This window comes from Takifugu flavidus, chromosome 14 (assembly GCF_003711565.1).
Source record: "Takifugu flavidus isolate HTHZ2018 chromosome 14, ASM371156v2, whole genome shotgun sequence".
NCBI lineage: Eukaryota > Metazoa > Chordata > Actinopteri > Tetraodontiformes > Tetraodontidae > Takifugu > Takifugu flavidus.
This window is the reverse complement of record NC_079533.1, coordinates 5696007-5711293: the sequence shown is the minus strand read 5'-3', so window position 1 is coordinate 5711293 and position 15287 is coordinate 5696007. Positions and strand designations below refer to the sequence as shown.

Sequence of the window (15287 nt, the reverse complement as noted above, 5' to 3'; positions counted from 1 at the left end):
GACGGAATAAAGGAAAAATACGTATTTCTTTATTAATGAACTGTCCCTTTAATGTTCAGTGTTGTCTCTATAGCTGACATGTTGTGGTTTTATTTTAATGGAGAAAAAACAAAAAACTGTTAACAAGTACACAACGCAAAGGTGAATATCCCAGAATCTTTCAAAACAGAAAAACACATAGAACATTTGAGAAGTAAAATTAAAAGATCATCTAGTTTGGGACAGGTTTCATCATCTTTTTTGCTTTTTCAGTCCATGTTCATGTTCTCACCAGTGGGGGCGCTGCATGCTGCTCTCTCAGTGAACAAGTTGTTGCTGTTTTTGTTATCCACACTAACAGGTTGGTCACTCATGGTTCCATTCACAAGTGGGTCGTCGTTAGACATGCGGTCATTGTCGGGGGCAGGATTTGTGACAATGCCCATGAAGAGGGGGACCAGAGAGACATCATCCACCAAGGCAAACAGGAAGGGAGAGTTGACAGAGAACATGGAGATGGAGCGCAGGGTGGTAACAACAGTGGCGGCTGAGGCCTTCACACCTTCCTCGTTGAGTTCTACAGTGCTGGCATGGCGGACACTGCCAACCCTCAGAGGGTAGTCAGAAATTCCAGAAAGATTGGGACCAGAAAACAGTGAACCAAGACCTGATGGGAAGACAAAGACAGTTACAGACAGTTGGGTGGATATTAAGATCAAAAGAAATAATTATTTTCTTTCTGCATCTCCTCACCCATGCTTGTCAGTGCTTCCTGGAGCTCCTGGCGGTACTGTAATTTCACCTTGGGAAGGCTGACATGCATTATTTTCTCTTGAGGTAGACGTCTATAGAGGTCGGAGATGTTCAGCTTTGGAAGCAGTGATGACACGTTTCCACTGCCAGGAAGGGGCATGACGACGAGGAAGCTGGTGTTTCCCTTGAAAGCAAAACTGGCAACCTGTACAGGAAAGAATTCAATAAATTCCATCTTTCCTTTATCCTGCATCTCACCCACTACGTTCTAACTTCTGCATGAGGAAAAAGCTCTGTTTGCTCCCGACAGCTGATGCTTCACCTGCGATTTCAGTTCAGGATCATGCAGCAAACGGAAAGGGTACTGGAAAGACTTCATCATGTCTACTGACACAGAGTTCTTGTTGTCCAGGTAGAAGACTCCTTTAGAGGTCTCTAGAGGGTCAAATCGGGTCTGCCATTCACCTGGAGTGAGGAGAAACCATGAGGAATCCTGAAAGGTAACTTTGCTGCTTTGGTTTGGATGGTTCACCTTTAAAATACACAGCATTCATGAGCATCAGCACCACACCATGGGGAATTCTCTCCAGAAAATTTGAAATGTGACCATTGGTGGCATTCTCCACCCACTGGTTGACCTCCTCCACAGAAACCAGAGGGACAGGCCGGGATTGGTACCTGATTAAATGTTATAGATAAAATATAACAAATGTAAATTCTTTAAGTAGAAATGAGCAGCTGATAATCATTTTGTTTCTTTAGACTAGACCTGGCCAGAGATTCCTCCACAAAGGATCGCTTTATTTCGGATCCTGAGAAGAACAAAGTCAGATGCCACTAATCTCACACCAAATGTCTTAAAACCCACAAACTACTCCAAAGGGCTCACACACCTGGCCGCAGGTACATGCGCGTTGCAACTTCCAGCGATGTGTTCTTAAAATGTGCTAGCAGACCTCCAAGTATGTGATGATAACAAGGCAAATTGTGAGCATGAAGAGCCTTGAGAAGTAGGTTTTCTGTTTCGTTGTGAGCTCCTAAAAGCAAATAAAGCACAACTGTTTCAACAAATATGATGCTCTCGGTACAGGCAGATGAGAGATCCTGGAGCTGAAGCTTTTCCTTCTGACAAACAAAGCTGAACGCTGGCTCACCTAAGGTCAGATGAGCGAGGGCCAAGGCCACGCTGAGAGGGGACAGGATGACATTCGGCTGCTGCGAGACAATTGGAAGGTTCTCCAGGAGCTGTAGACCCAACTGCTCTATGGCGCCCCCAAGAGACCTCTGTTCTTCTGTGCTGACCAGCTGGGTCCTACAGTTGTGAGCCTCTGTTGTGTCCTCTTCATCACTGACAGGGACTGAGGCATTAGTAACTCCTGGCGTGGGCTCCTCCTGACAGCAGGAGACCAGGAAAGGTCAGTTTCCATAACAATAAAAAGCAAGTAATGAGAATGAGGATCTTACAGTCAGTCCTGGACAGCACAGACAAAGCAGCAGCAGGAGATGATGAAGGTTCATTTCCAAACAATGTTCCTGGGAAACACACAGAGCTCATTAGATTAAAATAATTGTTTGTAATGAAATGATCCAATCAGGAGCAGATGACAGTTTTTTGACTCCAGTGAAGACCAATGATACCACTCAGGAAAGTTCAGGCATTTAAGTACTTCAACTTTGGCCAGAGAACCAGGAAGAGGTGAGAAACAGTAGATGGTTCTACCTGCACGACCAGCATTGTTTCAGTTTCTACTAGACTATGTTTTTACAACTTCTTCTTACTTGGCTGAGTTTTACTATAATTTCAGCTCCTCCAGTGATGATCATTATGCATGCGTGAGGAGAGAGTCAGAGTCAGGCAAAACCATCAGGCTTGTTTATTCTATATTCTGCCTGTTTAACAGGCCACCATCGAGCCAAATGCCTGTGGACAAGAGTTCCTGCTGATATCTGTTGGTGCATCAGTGTGTCTTGCAGGTCCAGAGTCATTTGAGGTTTCAGATATGGCTGCTGTGTTTACCAGCGGACTAAAGGTTAATATCAGAGCCTTTTTTTTTAGATGAGCTGTCAAACACTGAATATAAACCAGAATCCCATGAACTGCATGACTCGAGTGAAAGACTGCATGCACGAATCTCATAGATCACCAACTCTAAAACTACCTTTCTGATTCGCTCCTACAAAAGCTGGTTCACTTGGTGATATGCAGCAGACATTTTTCTTTTTTTTACAGATTTTAAAATGGGGCAAAATACTATACTATCAAAGCAGGTCAGAACTCACCTGGCCTGCTTGCAGAGGCAGATGAAGAGAAACCAAATGTGTCCAAAGACGAGTGAAATAAGAGCTCGGCAGATGTGATCAACCTTCTCGTTTCTGGTAAACGTAGTGGCTGGACTCACAACTGCTGGTCCACTATTGGCTGGTTAATAATCAACTGTGGATGGAACAGAAGTGTACCAGTGCTCACTACACAAGGCTGACACATACAAATAGACTTTATTAGTAATTCCATTCCTCCATATTCTCCAATTCCACTCTGATGCTTTGATATAAACTGCAGACCTCTAAAACACAAAATATAGCTCAGAAATTTGACAGTACTTATGCTACAATAATGAAATAAAAAGTTGGCAACAGGAGAATCTCATTCTGAACTATATTATTGCTCCAATGAAGAGGTAGTAGTTGGTCAGTTGGTTGTGTTGTGGCACACAGAGGCCTAATGACATCAAAAAGCAAAAATGTAGTCTGAAAATATCAAACTGGACATACATTTACTAGAACATGTGGGCGTGTATTGATTTGCCTGTTTCCAGCTAAACGCCCCCACAGCTGCTCTGAAGCAATCAGGGTTCTTCCATGTCTGTTCTTAGGAGTATGAGTGGTTATCTTTAACAAAGCATAAAAAGGACAATATGCAAAGAATGTGTTCCATTAATTTTTGTGGTTGATTGCTTTTTGCACATTTCCGTGCTTGTTTACTTTATTTGATTTTAATCTGGCACTGTGGTACCCTTCGGACGGTGGGTAATTAACTTGGGCAAATAGTCCCCAACCACAGGGCCGCGAACCAGCACCGGTCCGTGGATCAATTGGTACCGGGCCACACAAGAAATAATTAAATATTTCCATTTTATGTATTAGCTGAGTCTGAACGATCTTTTATTTTGAAAAACCTTTTGAGAAATGACCGAATTCTCTTGGTTATGTCTTACGCTCCAAAATTGAAACCACAAGCAAGCAAAATGAGTAAAAAACAGACGTCTTTGAAAATTTCTTTGCGAAAAAGATCAAGAGAATCAAGAGAAGAGCCCACTTCCAAGAAAAATAAAGCTTTTAACAGACAATATCAGGAGTTCTACTTGAAATATGGATTTATCCCAATTGGTGATTCCCGCGTACCAACCCAATTTGCGGCGACCGGCTCGCTAATGAGGGAATGAAGCTTTCAAAACTACTTCGCCACTTGGAGACCCAGCACCCTAGTTTTTGAAAGAAAACAAGGAACACGATGGGCAGAAGAAATTATTAAGGGCCACCACATCAGTAAATGTGATTGCACTGAGAGCATCTTACCTGGTGGTCCAGTATTCTGGATTAAAGTCATGGAAAATACCCTGAAATCACCACCACAGCACTGAATACCCTGTTGCCATTTCTGACATCCTACCTGTGTGAAGCGGGATTGTCTGCGGTGACAGCAACCAAAAAAAAAAAAAAGAGTAGACTGGGAATAAGCAACACACTTCGGGTGTCATTGTCTCCCATCACTCCCAGACGGGACCGTCTTGTTGCAGAGAAACAAGCTCAGGGCTCCTATTGATTTGGCATTATGGTAAAATTTTCATAAAAATAAAATGTTCTTTATATTTGTTTTTGTGGCAAGAGAGTAGCGCTTGTGAGTCTTCATGGGCACACTTATCTGACAGTTCAACCCCCCCAGGCCGCAGTAAAATTGTCAAGCCTGCTAAAAAGGTTGGGGACCACTGAATAGAGGAGACCCCCCCCCCCCCCCAACAAGCGGAAGGCTGCGCCTCCCCCTAGTGGAAACTGCAGACAGTGCGCCTTTAACTTGGCTTAAACTTAAATTAAATAAATAAAATGCTTTTATATCATTGTATCATACTAAATCACAGAGGTACATATTCTATGAACTTAGAATACTGTAATGGTCAATTACGCCTGAGTCATGTGACCCGGAAGTGTTAAACAACAAGCTGCTTTCTGCAGCGCAAAAAACCGAGAATAACCTATTACTTTTGAATCTAATAGTAACTGATTTATTATTGATGTCACAAAAAACGATGTAGTGATAAAATGTTGTTACAAAGAAACACTTTTCATGAAAGCTGAACTAAACACAACTAACGTTAGGCTAGCGATAGCTAGCCTTAGCTGCAGCTCCAGAGAGCTGTGACGGTAAAAACGACTTTCTTCTGAATTTGTGTGGCCCTTTACATCAGCTTTAGGTGCATTGTAATATTAGAACATTTACCTCGTATGAAAGCTGCGGTTAAGCAATTGTTCATTTCGTCAGTGTTTGCGTAAAAATGGCAGAACTGCATATGACCACGAGGTGGACGCAGCGGACAAACATCTGAAGTTGATGGTTAACAGCAGAACATCAGCCAGTGACAATAACAACGACCGGCTTCGCTTTTCTAAGTTTAACAAAACGAAGTAAAAAAAAATAACGCATATTTTAACTTGGTTTTAAATCGCAGGCATGTGTAAAGACCGGTTTGAATGTCTGCTCTCTCCTTGATTTAAATTACTCCACTGCTGATGGTTTTTAACATGTGAAATTTTAAAACAGCACTGAACTACGTTCTGCAAGTATTGCTTCAGAATAACCGTTAAAGTTTGTAGAAATATAACACGAAAAAGAAATTCTGAGCGGAACTAGAAAAGTTCAGAGTTCAACAATTTTGAAAATGAGCTAAAGGATGTCAGACAAACGTCTGAAAGCTCGTTCTGTAAATTTTTCAAACAAGTTTCATCAAAAACTGAGTTTGACAAAAGTTTGACCCAAAAGAAAAACACTGTTTTAAATCAACTACAAACTTGAAGATCCCTGGAGACAGATTCTTAGGAGCTCAACACAATAAACTGCAGTCTCAGAGCACTTCCTTTGTTCAATTGAACCAGCAAATGAATTGACAAAAACTATTTTTTTTATTTTAATAAGCCCTATTTGCTAATTGCTTAAAAGACTCAGTAAAGTCTAAATTGTAGGTGTGTGTGTGTGTGTGTGTGTGTCTGTGTGTGTGCGTGTGTGTGTTGTTAAAGTTAATATTTATTTTGCCTGTGAAATTCACTGTGAATTTGTAGATGAGAGGGAGGGAGAGAGAGAGAGAAATGATGTAACAGTGTGAGCAGTGACAGGAGGGATAAGCATCCGAGACGTCTCCTGGTCATATCATCACCACCATCATCATTGTCATCATCACCACCACCATCGTCATCATTATCATGTCGGTTCTTCCTGTGAGGGTGAAACTGTTGCAGCGAGTCTGGACCCTGAAAGGAGCCATCATCCTCTTCTGCAGCCCGTTCATCCTGCTACCACTCGCTGTCAGCACCACGGTGAGCCCAGTTAACAGTTCCAGTATACTGGGAACAAACCATCAACCTAACAACTAACCTAGAAGAGCTTCAGGCACTTTAAACAACCAGTTTGCTGCTGATCAATAACCAAGAAAGTTGGCAGTTTAAAGTGAATGAAACTGTTTAGATTAAATGTGTTTAACTTGATTCCACTGAGGAGTAAATCACTCATCATTTTACTGAACCCATTTTGAGTAACCAGTTTAAATGTAACTAAAGTCTGTCTGAATTGTATGCAATGTATAGAGCATTTTCCAGTACATTTCACACTTGTTTATCAACTGGGTCACTGGTTAAACTGGTTCTGGTTCTCTGTGCAGCCCCTCAGGTTGTGATCACAAGTGTCACTGATTGACAAATGTGGTTTAAAAGTTCAACAGTGAGAAACCAGAACCTCCCAGTCGTCCTGAACTGGAAGTGCTAGAGTTGTGCAGAAATGCTGCATGCTTTCATACCTGCTGACAAAAATCTTTATTAGTTATGCTTTTTGTCAGAGATGGAAATGAAAATATTAAATGTATAAATCTAAATGTGGCTTTTAATGTTTTGAGTAATTTTTTGCACCAGCAAATGAAAGAGCCCGTTGTGCTCCAGTAGCTGACGTTTAGTTAATCATTGCTCTTCGTTACTGAATCACTGTCTTAAAAATCAGATTTGATTTGGTCCAAAAGAATTGATGTTATTTTAAAATAAAAGTTGGAAGCAAAGTTTGTAGTCAAAGTTTGTAGTCAAAGTTTGTTTTTTGTCCTTTTCCCAGATACCGACAGACAGACATGCTGGTGCACGTGCACGTGCACATCGGCCTGTGTGTCCTAGTGTTTTACGTGAAATAGAGCCAGTGTTTGAACAGTGTCATCAGCTCCCTGTGAAAAGAAACATCTCTGATCCAGAACACATTTGGACACTTAATTGCAGAACTACTGCTTTATCATGAAGGTTCTCTGGTGGTATTTCAATAGTTTAGAAGGCTTAGATATCTGTGATGACCGTGTGCATGACTGTTACCTAACCTTCTGACACAAATGTGTGAGAACTTTGAGCGGGATTCTGGAGTCGTGCGGGTGAAGGAAAACAGTTTGAGCAGATGGTAGTTTACCATCATGAGATCCCAGCAGGAGTCTGTAGCTCCTTCTGAAAAAACAGCGTCTGATTTCACAGTTTGATGGTGAAAGGAAAGATTCGGTCAGTTATACAGCCGGGCTTTTGTCAACAGATTCAACTTTAGTCTAAACGTCTGTGTATGTGTGTGTGCAGGAGGCAGCCTGTGCTTATGTCATCGCCCTCATGGCGGTGTACTGGTGCACTGAGGTGCTACCGCTGGCGGTGACGGCACTGCTGCCGACCGTCCTGTTTCCTGTCCTCGGGATCATGCAGTCCAAAGATGTGAGACTAAACACAAACATACACACACACACACACACACACACACACACACACACACACACACACACACACACACACACACACTTACTGCAAAAACAATGACAATTTGTCAGCCATGCTGTGCTTCATGTCAGACAGCAAAGACATCTTTTTGTGGTGACCAGGTGTGTATGCAGTACCTGAAGGACACAAACATGCTGTTTGTAGGCGGACTGATGGTGGCCGTGGCTGTGGAGCACTGGAACCTCCACAAACGCATAGCGCTCAGAGTGTTGCTGCTGGTCGGAGTCCGACCCGCCCTGTGAGTCTCCACCCGTTGTGCTTTAAAGCCTCCAGCCTCATCCTAATTTAATCCGAATGTTTTGCTGATCGTCCTCCATTTCTCAGGTTGATGCTGGGGTTCATGACAGTGACGGCTTTCTTGTCCATGTGGATCAGCAACACGGCTACCACGGCCATGATGGTGCCCATCGTCCAAGCCATCCTGGAGCAACTCAGCTCTAACACACACCCTGAACCCTCCACCATGAAGCAGAGAAAGAGTGTCTCTTTGCAGGCTGAATTAAGCAACAACAACCTGTCAAGTGTTTCCCCAGACATTGTGGAGAGTGGTACGAGACCAGCTCAGTATTTGAGCACATTTTATTATTTTTCAATCTTTTACTCTGTTTGACACCACTTTCTGAACTCCCAGAGTCAATCAGAAGACACAGCACCTCAGAGAAAATGGCCAACTCAGAGGAGAACAACTTCCTCGGAGAGAACAGACCTCCACCAGAGAATGACAGCGTTCGACCCGGTGAGGCGCTCTTTCACAGTTTGGGTTAAGACGTCATCATAAAATGGTCCAATTTGAAGCAACTGTGTGTCGCAGTGGTGGTGACTGTGGAGAACACAGAGCAGGAAGGTCTGAGTGATGAAGAGGAAGCGAGGAAGAGGATGAGTAAAGGTTTCCTGCTGTGTGTGTGCTATTCTGCAAGCATTGGAGGCATTGCGACTCTGACTGGTACTGGACCCAACTTGATTCTGGTCGGTCAGATGAACCAGTAAGTATCAAGAAGTCATTTAAATGTATCATCCACTAACTGCAGTATTTCTTTTTCATCTTTAACCTGATGGTTTTTATTGGTCTTGTTCTCTGCAGGCTCTTCCCACAGAATGGTGACGTGATAAACTTTGCATCGTGGTTTGCATTTGCATTTCCTACCATGGTGCTGACATTGACCCTGGCCTGGTTCTGGCTGCAGTTCCTGTACATCGGCTCCAAGTGAGTCCTCGTCCTTAGACATTCTCATCATAACAGATTTGATTTAGAATCTGGTAAATTGGTAGATTATCAAGGTTTTCATGAAATTATTTTTTTGCTGCAGCCTGCGGAAGACATGGGCCTGCGGGACAACACAGTCAGAGAGGGAGCAACTGGCATACAAGGTGATCCGGGAAGAGCATCTGAGTTTGGGACCCATGAGTTATGCTGAGATGAACGTCCTGGCCCTCTTCATCCTCATGGTGGTGCTGTGGTTCACACGAGACCCACGTTTCATGGACGGCTGGGCCACCCACATCTTTAACGCCAAAGCAGAGTGAGTCCAAAAGTACCAAATACCTATAAAACTGCATAAGTGTGTATTTCATAGTTGCAGGAGCCATTTCATATTTGTTTTTAGTATCAGAAATATTTCTGGAGACTATAAAACTAAAGAATTAGAAAGAGTTTTTCTTAAAAAATCAGAAAATTGTAAAAAGGGGAGCTTATGATTGTAGACATAAGTCCTGGCTGGATATTGAAGATTTCAGTCAGAGAGCCAAATGAACCCAAAGTCAGACCTTGAACACACATAACCCGACATGAAGAACAAACAGAGAACTTTTGAGTTACGATCTGAGGGTTTCCAGTCAGTCACTGGCTGTAAATTAACCTGGAAAACCTTTTGTGAAACACTTCTAGTATATTCCTATATATGTAGGAACGTAGCTAAAGCTACAAATGCTAAAAATGCAGCAAAGAGAATTTTGATGGTGGATCTGGTTTTCCTTTCATTCCTTCCACAGTCAGGACTGGTCCCATTAAACCAGATTGGTTTGGTAAAGAGCTGTGGTTCCGAACACAATGCAAAATAAAGATTTATCTTTTTATGTAAAAATATGTAACCTGAGCTCAGAAGGACAAACTGTTCTGGGGTCAGCAGGACAGGGTTGTTTCTGATGAACCTGTTGATTGGTCCAAGGACAGCCATTCATAACCTTCTCATGATCCACTGAACTCGTCGGGGACTGTTTTTTTCCTCTTCGCTGTTGTGGTGTTTTATTGTGACACCCCATTGACGCAGGTTGTCACTTCCGAGAAAAGGGTGGACCTCAGCCTCGGGCCTGAATGTCCGTTTCTGTCAAAGTTCTCTGCTTTCCCATGGCTCACGGGGGACAGTTGTCCCTGAGCGATACTCGTGATGAACGTTTGTTTATCCGTCAGGAAACGACAGCGCTCGCAGCTGGTTGTCCTGACCTGGTTGTGAATGAAGGTAAAGGGTCACCTTGAGCAGGTTTGTGCAAACCAAAGTTTCAACACTTCAATTTGCGATGACAATAATTCTGCAGCTGGACAAACTCACTCACTGATGAAGAAATGACTGATGAATGAGGACAGGAAGTTTCTGAACCTCCTGTCTCAGCAGCAAATTAACAAATGTTCATTTACAACAACTCAAAGTTTCAGTTGAGAAATGTTTCATTTAAACGTGCTTAAGTTAATGTCAATACTACTCTTGCTGAGGACAAAATCTTCCCTGGAAAAAAACTGATTTTCTCATCGGACTCCTACAATCATGGAAAATCCCTCCCACCCCCCCATAACACAGTGGACAAACTGAGAAGCAACTTCAGCAACAGACTCCTGCAGCCTCGCTGCTCTAAGGAATGGTACAGGAAGTCCTTCCTGCCGTCCGCCATCAAACTGTATAACTCATTCCTCTCTGTCAGAGCTGAGCTCTCTTGACCGGACTTATGCATCAGCTCAGGTCCAAACCATTCAATAACAATAATTGTTTTAATGTTTATGTTGTAATTTTATTTCTATTTTATTCTATATTTATGTATATATGCTTATAATGCTTATAATATGTATATATTATATATATATGCTTATAATATATGCTGTATATATGCTTATAACGTTCTAATCTTATTTGTATTTATTTATTCTGTTTCTATACTTTGTATAGGTTGCGACTACAATTCAATTTCCCTACGGGGATGAATAAAGTACATCTTAATCTTAATCTTAAAAGGTCAGAAACCAGCTGAATTGGTGGATGTGGAGATCAGCCAGCTGCTGTTGCGTGTCTCTACAGTTTGTGATGAAATCTTCATTCACAAACTGAGTATTTCCTCATGCAAAGGACGGATCAATAACAGCCTACCGACAACATAAATCTGTCAAATATCAAAGAGATGAAAGTTGCCCTGGTGATTTTGTGAAGGATTTTCTGTTTTTCTGTCTGTGTTGTCCTCTGCAGGTTTGTCACTGATGCCAGCGTGTCTTTGTTTGTGGCAATTCTGCTATTCATTTTCCCCTCTGAGCCGCCCTATTTCCTGTGTTTCTGGAGAAGCTCTGACACAGGTAACACATGCACACGCCAGTTTACACACAGTGAACATGTGGTAAACGTTGCCACTAAACACCAGCTGTATGGGGCCTCGTGGTGTAGTGATTTAAAATGTTTGTTATCCAATCAGAGACGCAGTCGTCAAAGGGCCCCGCCCCTCCTCTGCTCACCTGGCAAGTGACGCAGAAGAAGATGCCGTGGAACATTGTCCTGTTACTTGGAGGAGGCTTTGCTTTGGCTAAAGGGAGCGAGGTGTGTGTGTGTGCGCGTGCGTGTGTGCGCGTGCGTGCGTGCGTGCGTGTGTGGTGTGTGTGTGTGTGTGTGTGACCATGTTTGAGACCATGTTCTACTCATGGTCCCAGCAGAACACTTTCATTCTCTCAACAGGCATCTGGTCTGTCCCGCTGGCTGGGCGATCAGATGACACCACTTCACTCTGTTCCTCCTTGGGCCATTGCCATCATCCTCTGCCTCCTCATCGCCACTTTCACTGAGTGTGCCAGCAATGTTGCCACGGCAACTCTGTTTTTGCCCGTACTGGCCTCATTGGTATTTCCAGACACTCATGTGCCGGGTTTGCTGGCACGGTTTTCTTTCTGTCGTTAATACCAGACATTAACTGAAAGGTGTTCTTCTGTGTCCTGATCCAGTCTCGGTCTATCTGCCTGAACCCTCTGTATGTGATGATCCCCTGCACGCTCAGCGCATCCTTCGCCTTCATGCTGCCTGTGGCCACACCCCCCAATGCCATTGTCTTCTCCTACGGCTACCTCAAAGTGTCAGACATGGTGAGCCTTTGCTCCTGTAAGTGCAGGATAACAATAGTCACCCTTAAGCCATGATAACCCTCTTGCTCACCCTTCACAGGCTAAAACAGGAGTTGTAATGAACATTATCGGCATTGGCTGCATCACTCTGGCCATTAACAGCTGGGGTCGCGTGATGTTTGATTTGGACTCTTTTCCATCCTGGGCCAATGCTACAGCACCTGTGTAGATGTACCAACAACTGGTTTCATGAGCCACCTGTGCGGCGTCTGAGTCTCAGAAGACTTGAAAAGTACAGAACCACCTGGCTTGTAACTGTAAACTCATTACTGAGCTTTAATGGTAGCTTAAACTGCAGAACGTCCAATGAAGGTGGGCCTCAAATAATACTGAGCTTTAAAAAGAACAAGAACATGTGAGGAAAATATGTGAGGGCACAGTGTACGTCACAGAATAGATGTCTTTAGTGTCATTTTTTATTTAAAATACACAAACTGTGTATTTTCTGACGCTATTGTTTCAAATAAGCAAATCCACTGTCACTTTTTGATGACACTGGAACATGTGGGCCGTTTTTAATAGATAACTGGCCTGTTCAAGGGTTAATCTTTGAAGATGAGAAGAATAGACTGTAATCTAATCTACAAGTCTACAGTCTACAACCAAATCTATTTGGTTATGCAGAATGTGCTGCAGGGGAATTTCAGTTAACACAGGAAACTCTGAACTCATTTGTATTGGCAGTCATATTGATAAGTAAACAGGAAGGTCCTTTTAAAACTTATCTTCTCCTGATGGTAACAAGATCTTTCCATCAAGTGTTCACCTGCTCCTATTACCTCAAAGCACAGTAGCCTGAATTTGTCTTTTATAAACGTAAGTGTAATCAGATTTGTAGAAATGAAAACCACAATTTTAATCACATGTAAAATTGCAGAAATTCAGTCTGATTCCAAATTGTAGGCTTAGAAAATAGGAATTTTCATTGAAAAATGTATTTGAGGTTTTTTTATTTGCAAATGCCATTAAGCTGTCTTATTTCTCTCATCATTTCATGTTTCTATTTAAATAAATATGTGGTTAAATGTGAAAGTCTGTGTACATATTGGACATACGTCTAATAGTTTTTTACACATCTCTTTGTCATATTTGACATCAATCAATATTAATTACATTAAAATTAAATATGTGACATAAGTTGATAATTATGTCATACTCATAAATTGATAACTGTTGAATTTAATTCGCAAGTGACAATATGATAATCAAATAACTATTTCCATAAAAATTTAAAGTGCAGGTTGGGGTTAAAGTGCAAGTGAAGGTTTAAAACATGTTCAGCTTCTTGTCAAATACTTCACTCTAGCGGTTAAAGTAGTAAATGCAGCTACCGTAAAATGACGCCAAATGACGTAAGGAGAATGCCGCAAACAAAATAAAAAAACAAAAGACTTCTGTTTCACAGCAAATAATCGCATTTTTAATTTTTTGAGGGATACGTAGTTATCGATTGTTAAGTAATAAATAATTACCTAATAAAATCCTCTGGAATTTGTTGCATTTTTCAGAACCGTATCTCTCCGCGTCATGGAAACAGGTTTGAATCATAGTATTTGATGTGTTGTTAGCCTTTTAGCATAGTAGCGTTCCACTAAAAGTAAGCGATATAATTTACACAAGATACTTAACGGTACACATAATCTTTCTGTTTGAATCGAGTTTATGATAAGCGCCCTCAACTGATTATTTCCAGGAAAAAGAACACATTTAGTGGGACATTTCATTAATGCTTTTGGATCAGGGCTACTTAAGGCATTTCTGTAAGCCTTGTCAAATGTAACGAAGACGCTTCAAAGTTTCTAGTTTGACTATAGGATGAGAAAGTTTACAGTCAATGAAAGTTTAAATATTTGGCAGGTCATTTATCAAACACTTGTTTTCTTTCTCCTCTGCTCCAGAGGAGCAGGCGAGGAATCGTTTTCAGACAGAACTGGAGTTCGTACAATGTCTGGCCAACCCCAACTACCTAAACTGTAAGTAACTGTTTTTACAGTCTATTTCTTAATTAGGCTTCTTCGTATAGAGTCCCATTTAAATACAATCCTAGCACACATGTTGACAACAATAACATTTATGCTGTAAGTCTTAACTTAAAAACACAGATGTAATTTATCCTGCGTCAACAATGTAGTGTTTATTTTGTCTCAGTCGAAGGTGACTTCCTAAAATTGTCTTTGTTTTCTGTATGCAGTTTTGGCCCAGAGAGGTGTCTTTCGAGAGAAAACCTTTATTAACTACCTCAAGTACTTGTTGTATTGGAAGGAGCCTGAATATGCCAAGTACCTCAAGTATGTTGCTGGTAGACATGTCATCAGCACACATCATCACAGACCGACAGTAGATCACTGGCTCTTTCCAGTGGATTCATTTACTGAAGAAACTAGTTTGAATGTGTTGGTGTTTCTCATTTTTCCATCACCTCCTCTTCTCCACAGGTACCCTCACTGTCTGCACATGCTGGAGCTGCTGCAGTACGAGCACTTCAGGAAGGAGCTGGTCAATGCTCAGTGTGCCAAATTCATCGATGAACAGCAGCTGCTGCACTGGCAGCACTACTCCAGGAAACGCATGCGTCTGCAGCAGGCGCTCGCTGAGCAGCAGCAGCCTCAACAGCATCCGCCACCACATGGCAATGCTACCACCAAGTGATGAGAAAACTGTGGATTGTAACTTGATATATTTGGCATTGTAAATATTTTCTATCTTCAAATAAGTGTTTCCAAAATGAAGCATCATCATCATTTCTACTAATAAACAATGAATTTCTGTCACCCAAATCTGATTACTTTCTGATGGTTTGGTCTGAAGTTTTTGTGGTTTTGTTTTACTCACCCAATAGTAGAGGGATGTTCAACACTATAATTGTGGATCACAAGAAATACTGTAAATAATTTAACATTTGCAGAATATATGACAACATTCCTAGAGTAAAAAGTACACATGTAAATAAAATCAAAACATTTTAGAACAAGCTGGAATTGACATTCAACTAGTTTTATGTATTGATTTGTTCAGCTTATTAGTTGATTTGATGCTGACAAGGTTGGAACGAAATCGTTTTTATTCAGGAAAAACTCTTGGCCCGTTCATGCCCTTAACCTAAACTATCTATCGACAACGACCCCAGAATGCACTT

General features: G+C 41.8%; 3 protein-coding genes across 3 annotated transcripts; 2 read left to right on the top strand and 1 right to left on the bottom strand.

Annotated features, from left to right (window-relative positions):
• Positions 1-24: 24 nt before the first annotated feature.
• On the bottom strand, positions 25-5368 carry serpinf2a (serpin peptidase inhibitor, clade F (alpha-2 antiplasmin, pigment epithelium derived factor), member 2a). The gene is made up of 10 exons (XM_057054188.1): positions 5228-5368; positions 3013-3166; positions 2197-2265; positions 1887-2124; positions 1626-1769; positions 1502-1544; positions 1265-1410; positions 1055-1197; positions 733-937; positions 25-646 (listed from the first exon to the last, which is right to left on the bottom strand). The coding sequence occupies exons 3-10, from the start codon at positions 2248-2250 to the stop codon at positions 249-251; spliced, it is 1371 nt and encodes a 456-aa protein (XP_056910168.1). The 5' UTR covers positions 2251-2265; positions 3013-3166; positions 5228-5368; the 3' UTR covers positions 25-248.
• Positions 5369-6100: 732 nt separating this feature from the next.
• Positions 6101-13201, top strand: slc13a5a (solute carrier family 13 member 5a). Its single transcript, XM_057054568.1, has 13 exons — positions 6101-6318; positions 7594-7722; positions 7887-8023; positions 8110-8333; positions 8417-8521; positions 8597-8768; positions 8867-8989; positions 9093-9305; positions 11235-11338; positions 11455-11576; positions 11712-11873; positions 11975-12112; positions 12192-13201. The coding sequence occupies exons 1-13, from the start codon at positions 6205-6207 to the stop codon at positions 12318-12320; spliced, it is 1872 nt and encodes a 623-aa protein (XP_056910548.1). The 5' UTR covers positions 6101-6204; the 3' UTR covers positions 12321-13201.
• Positions 13202-13495: 294 nt separating this feature from the next.
• Positions 13496-14928, top strand: med31 (mediator complex subunit 31). Its single transcript, XM_057054590.1, has 4 exons — positions 13496-13688; positions 14050-14124; positions 14343-14439; positions 14587-14928. The coding sequence occupies exons 1-4, from the start codon at positions 13679-13681 to the stop codon at positions 14798-14800; spliced, it is 396 nt and encodes a 131-aa protein (XP_056910570.1). The 5' UTR covers positions 13496-13678; the 3' UTR covers positions 14801-14928.
• Positions 14929-15287: the final 359 nt, after the last annotated feature.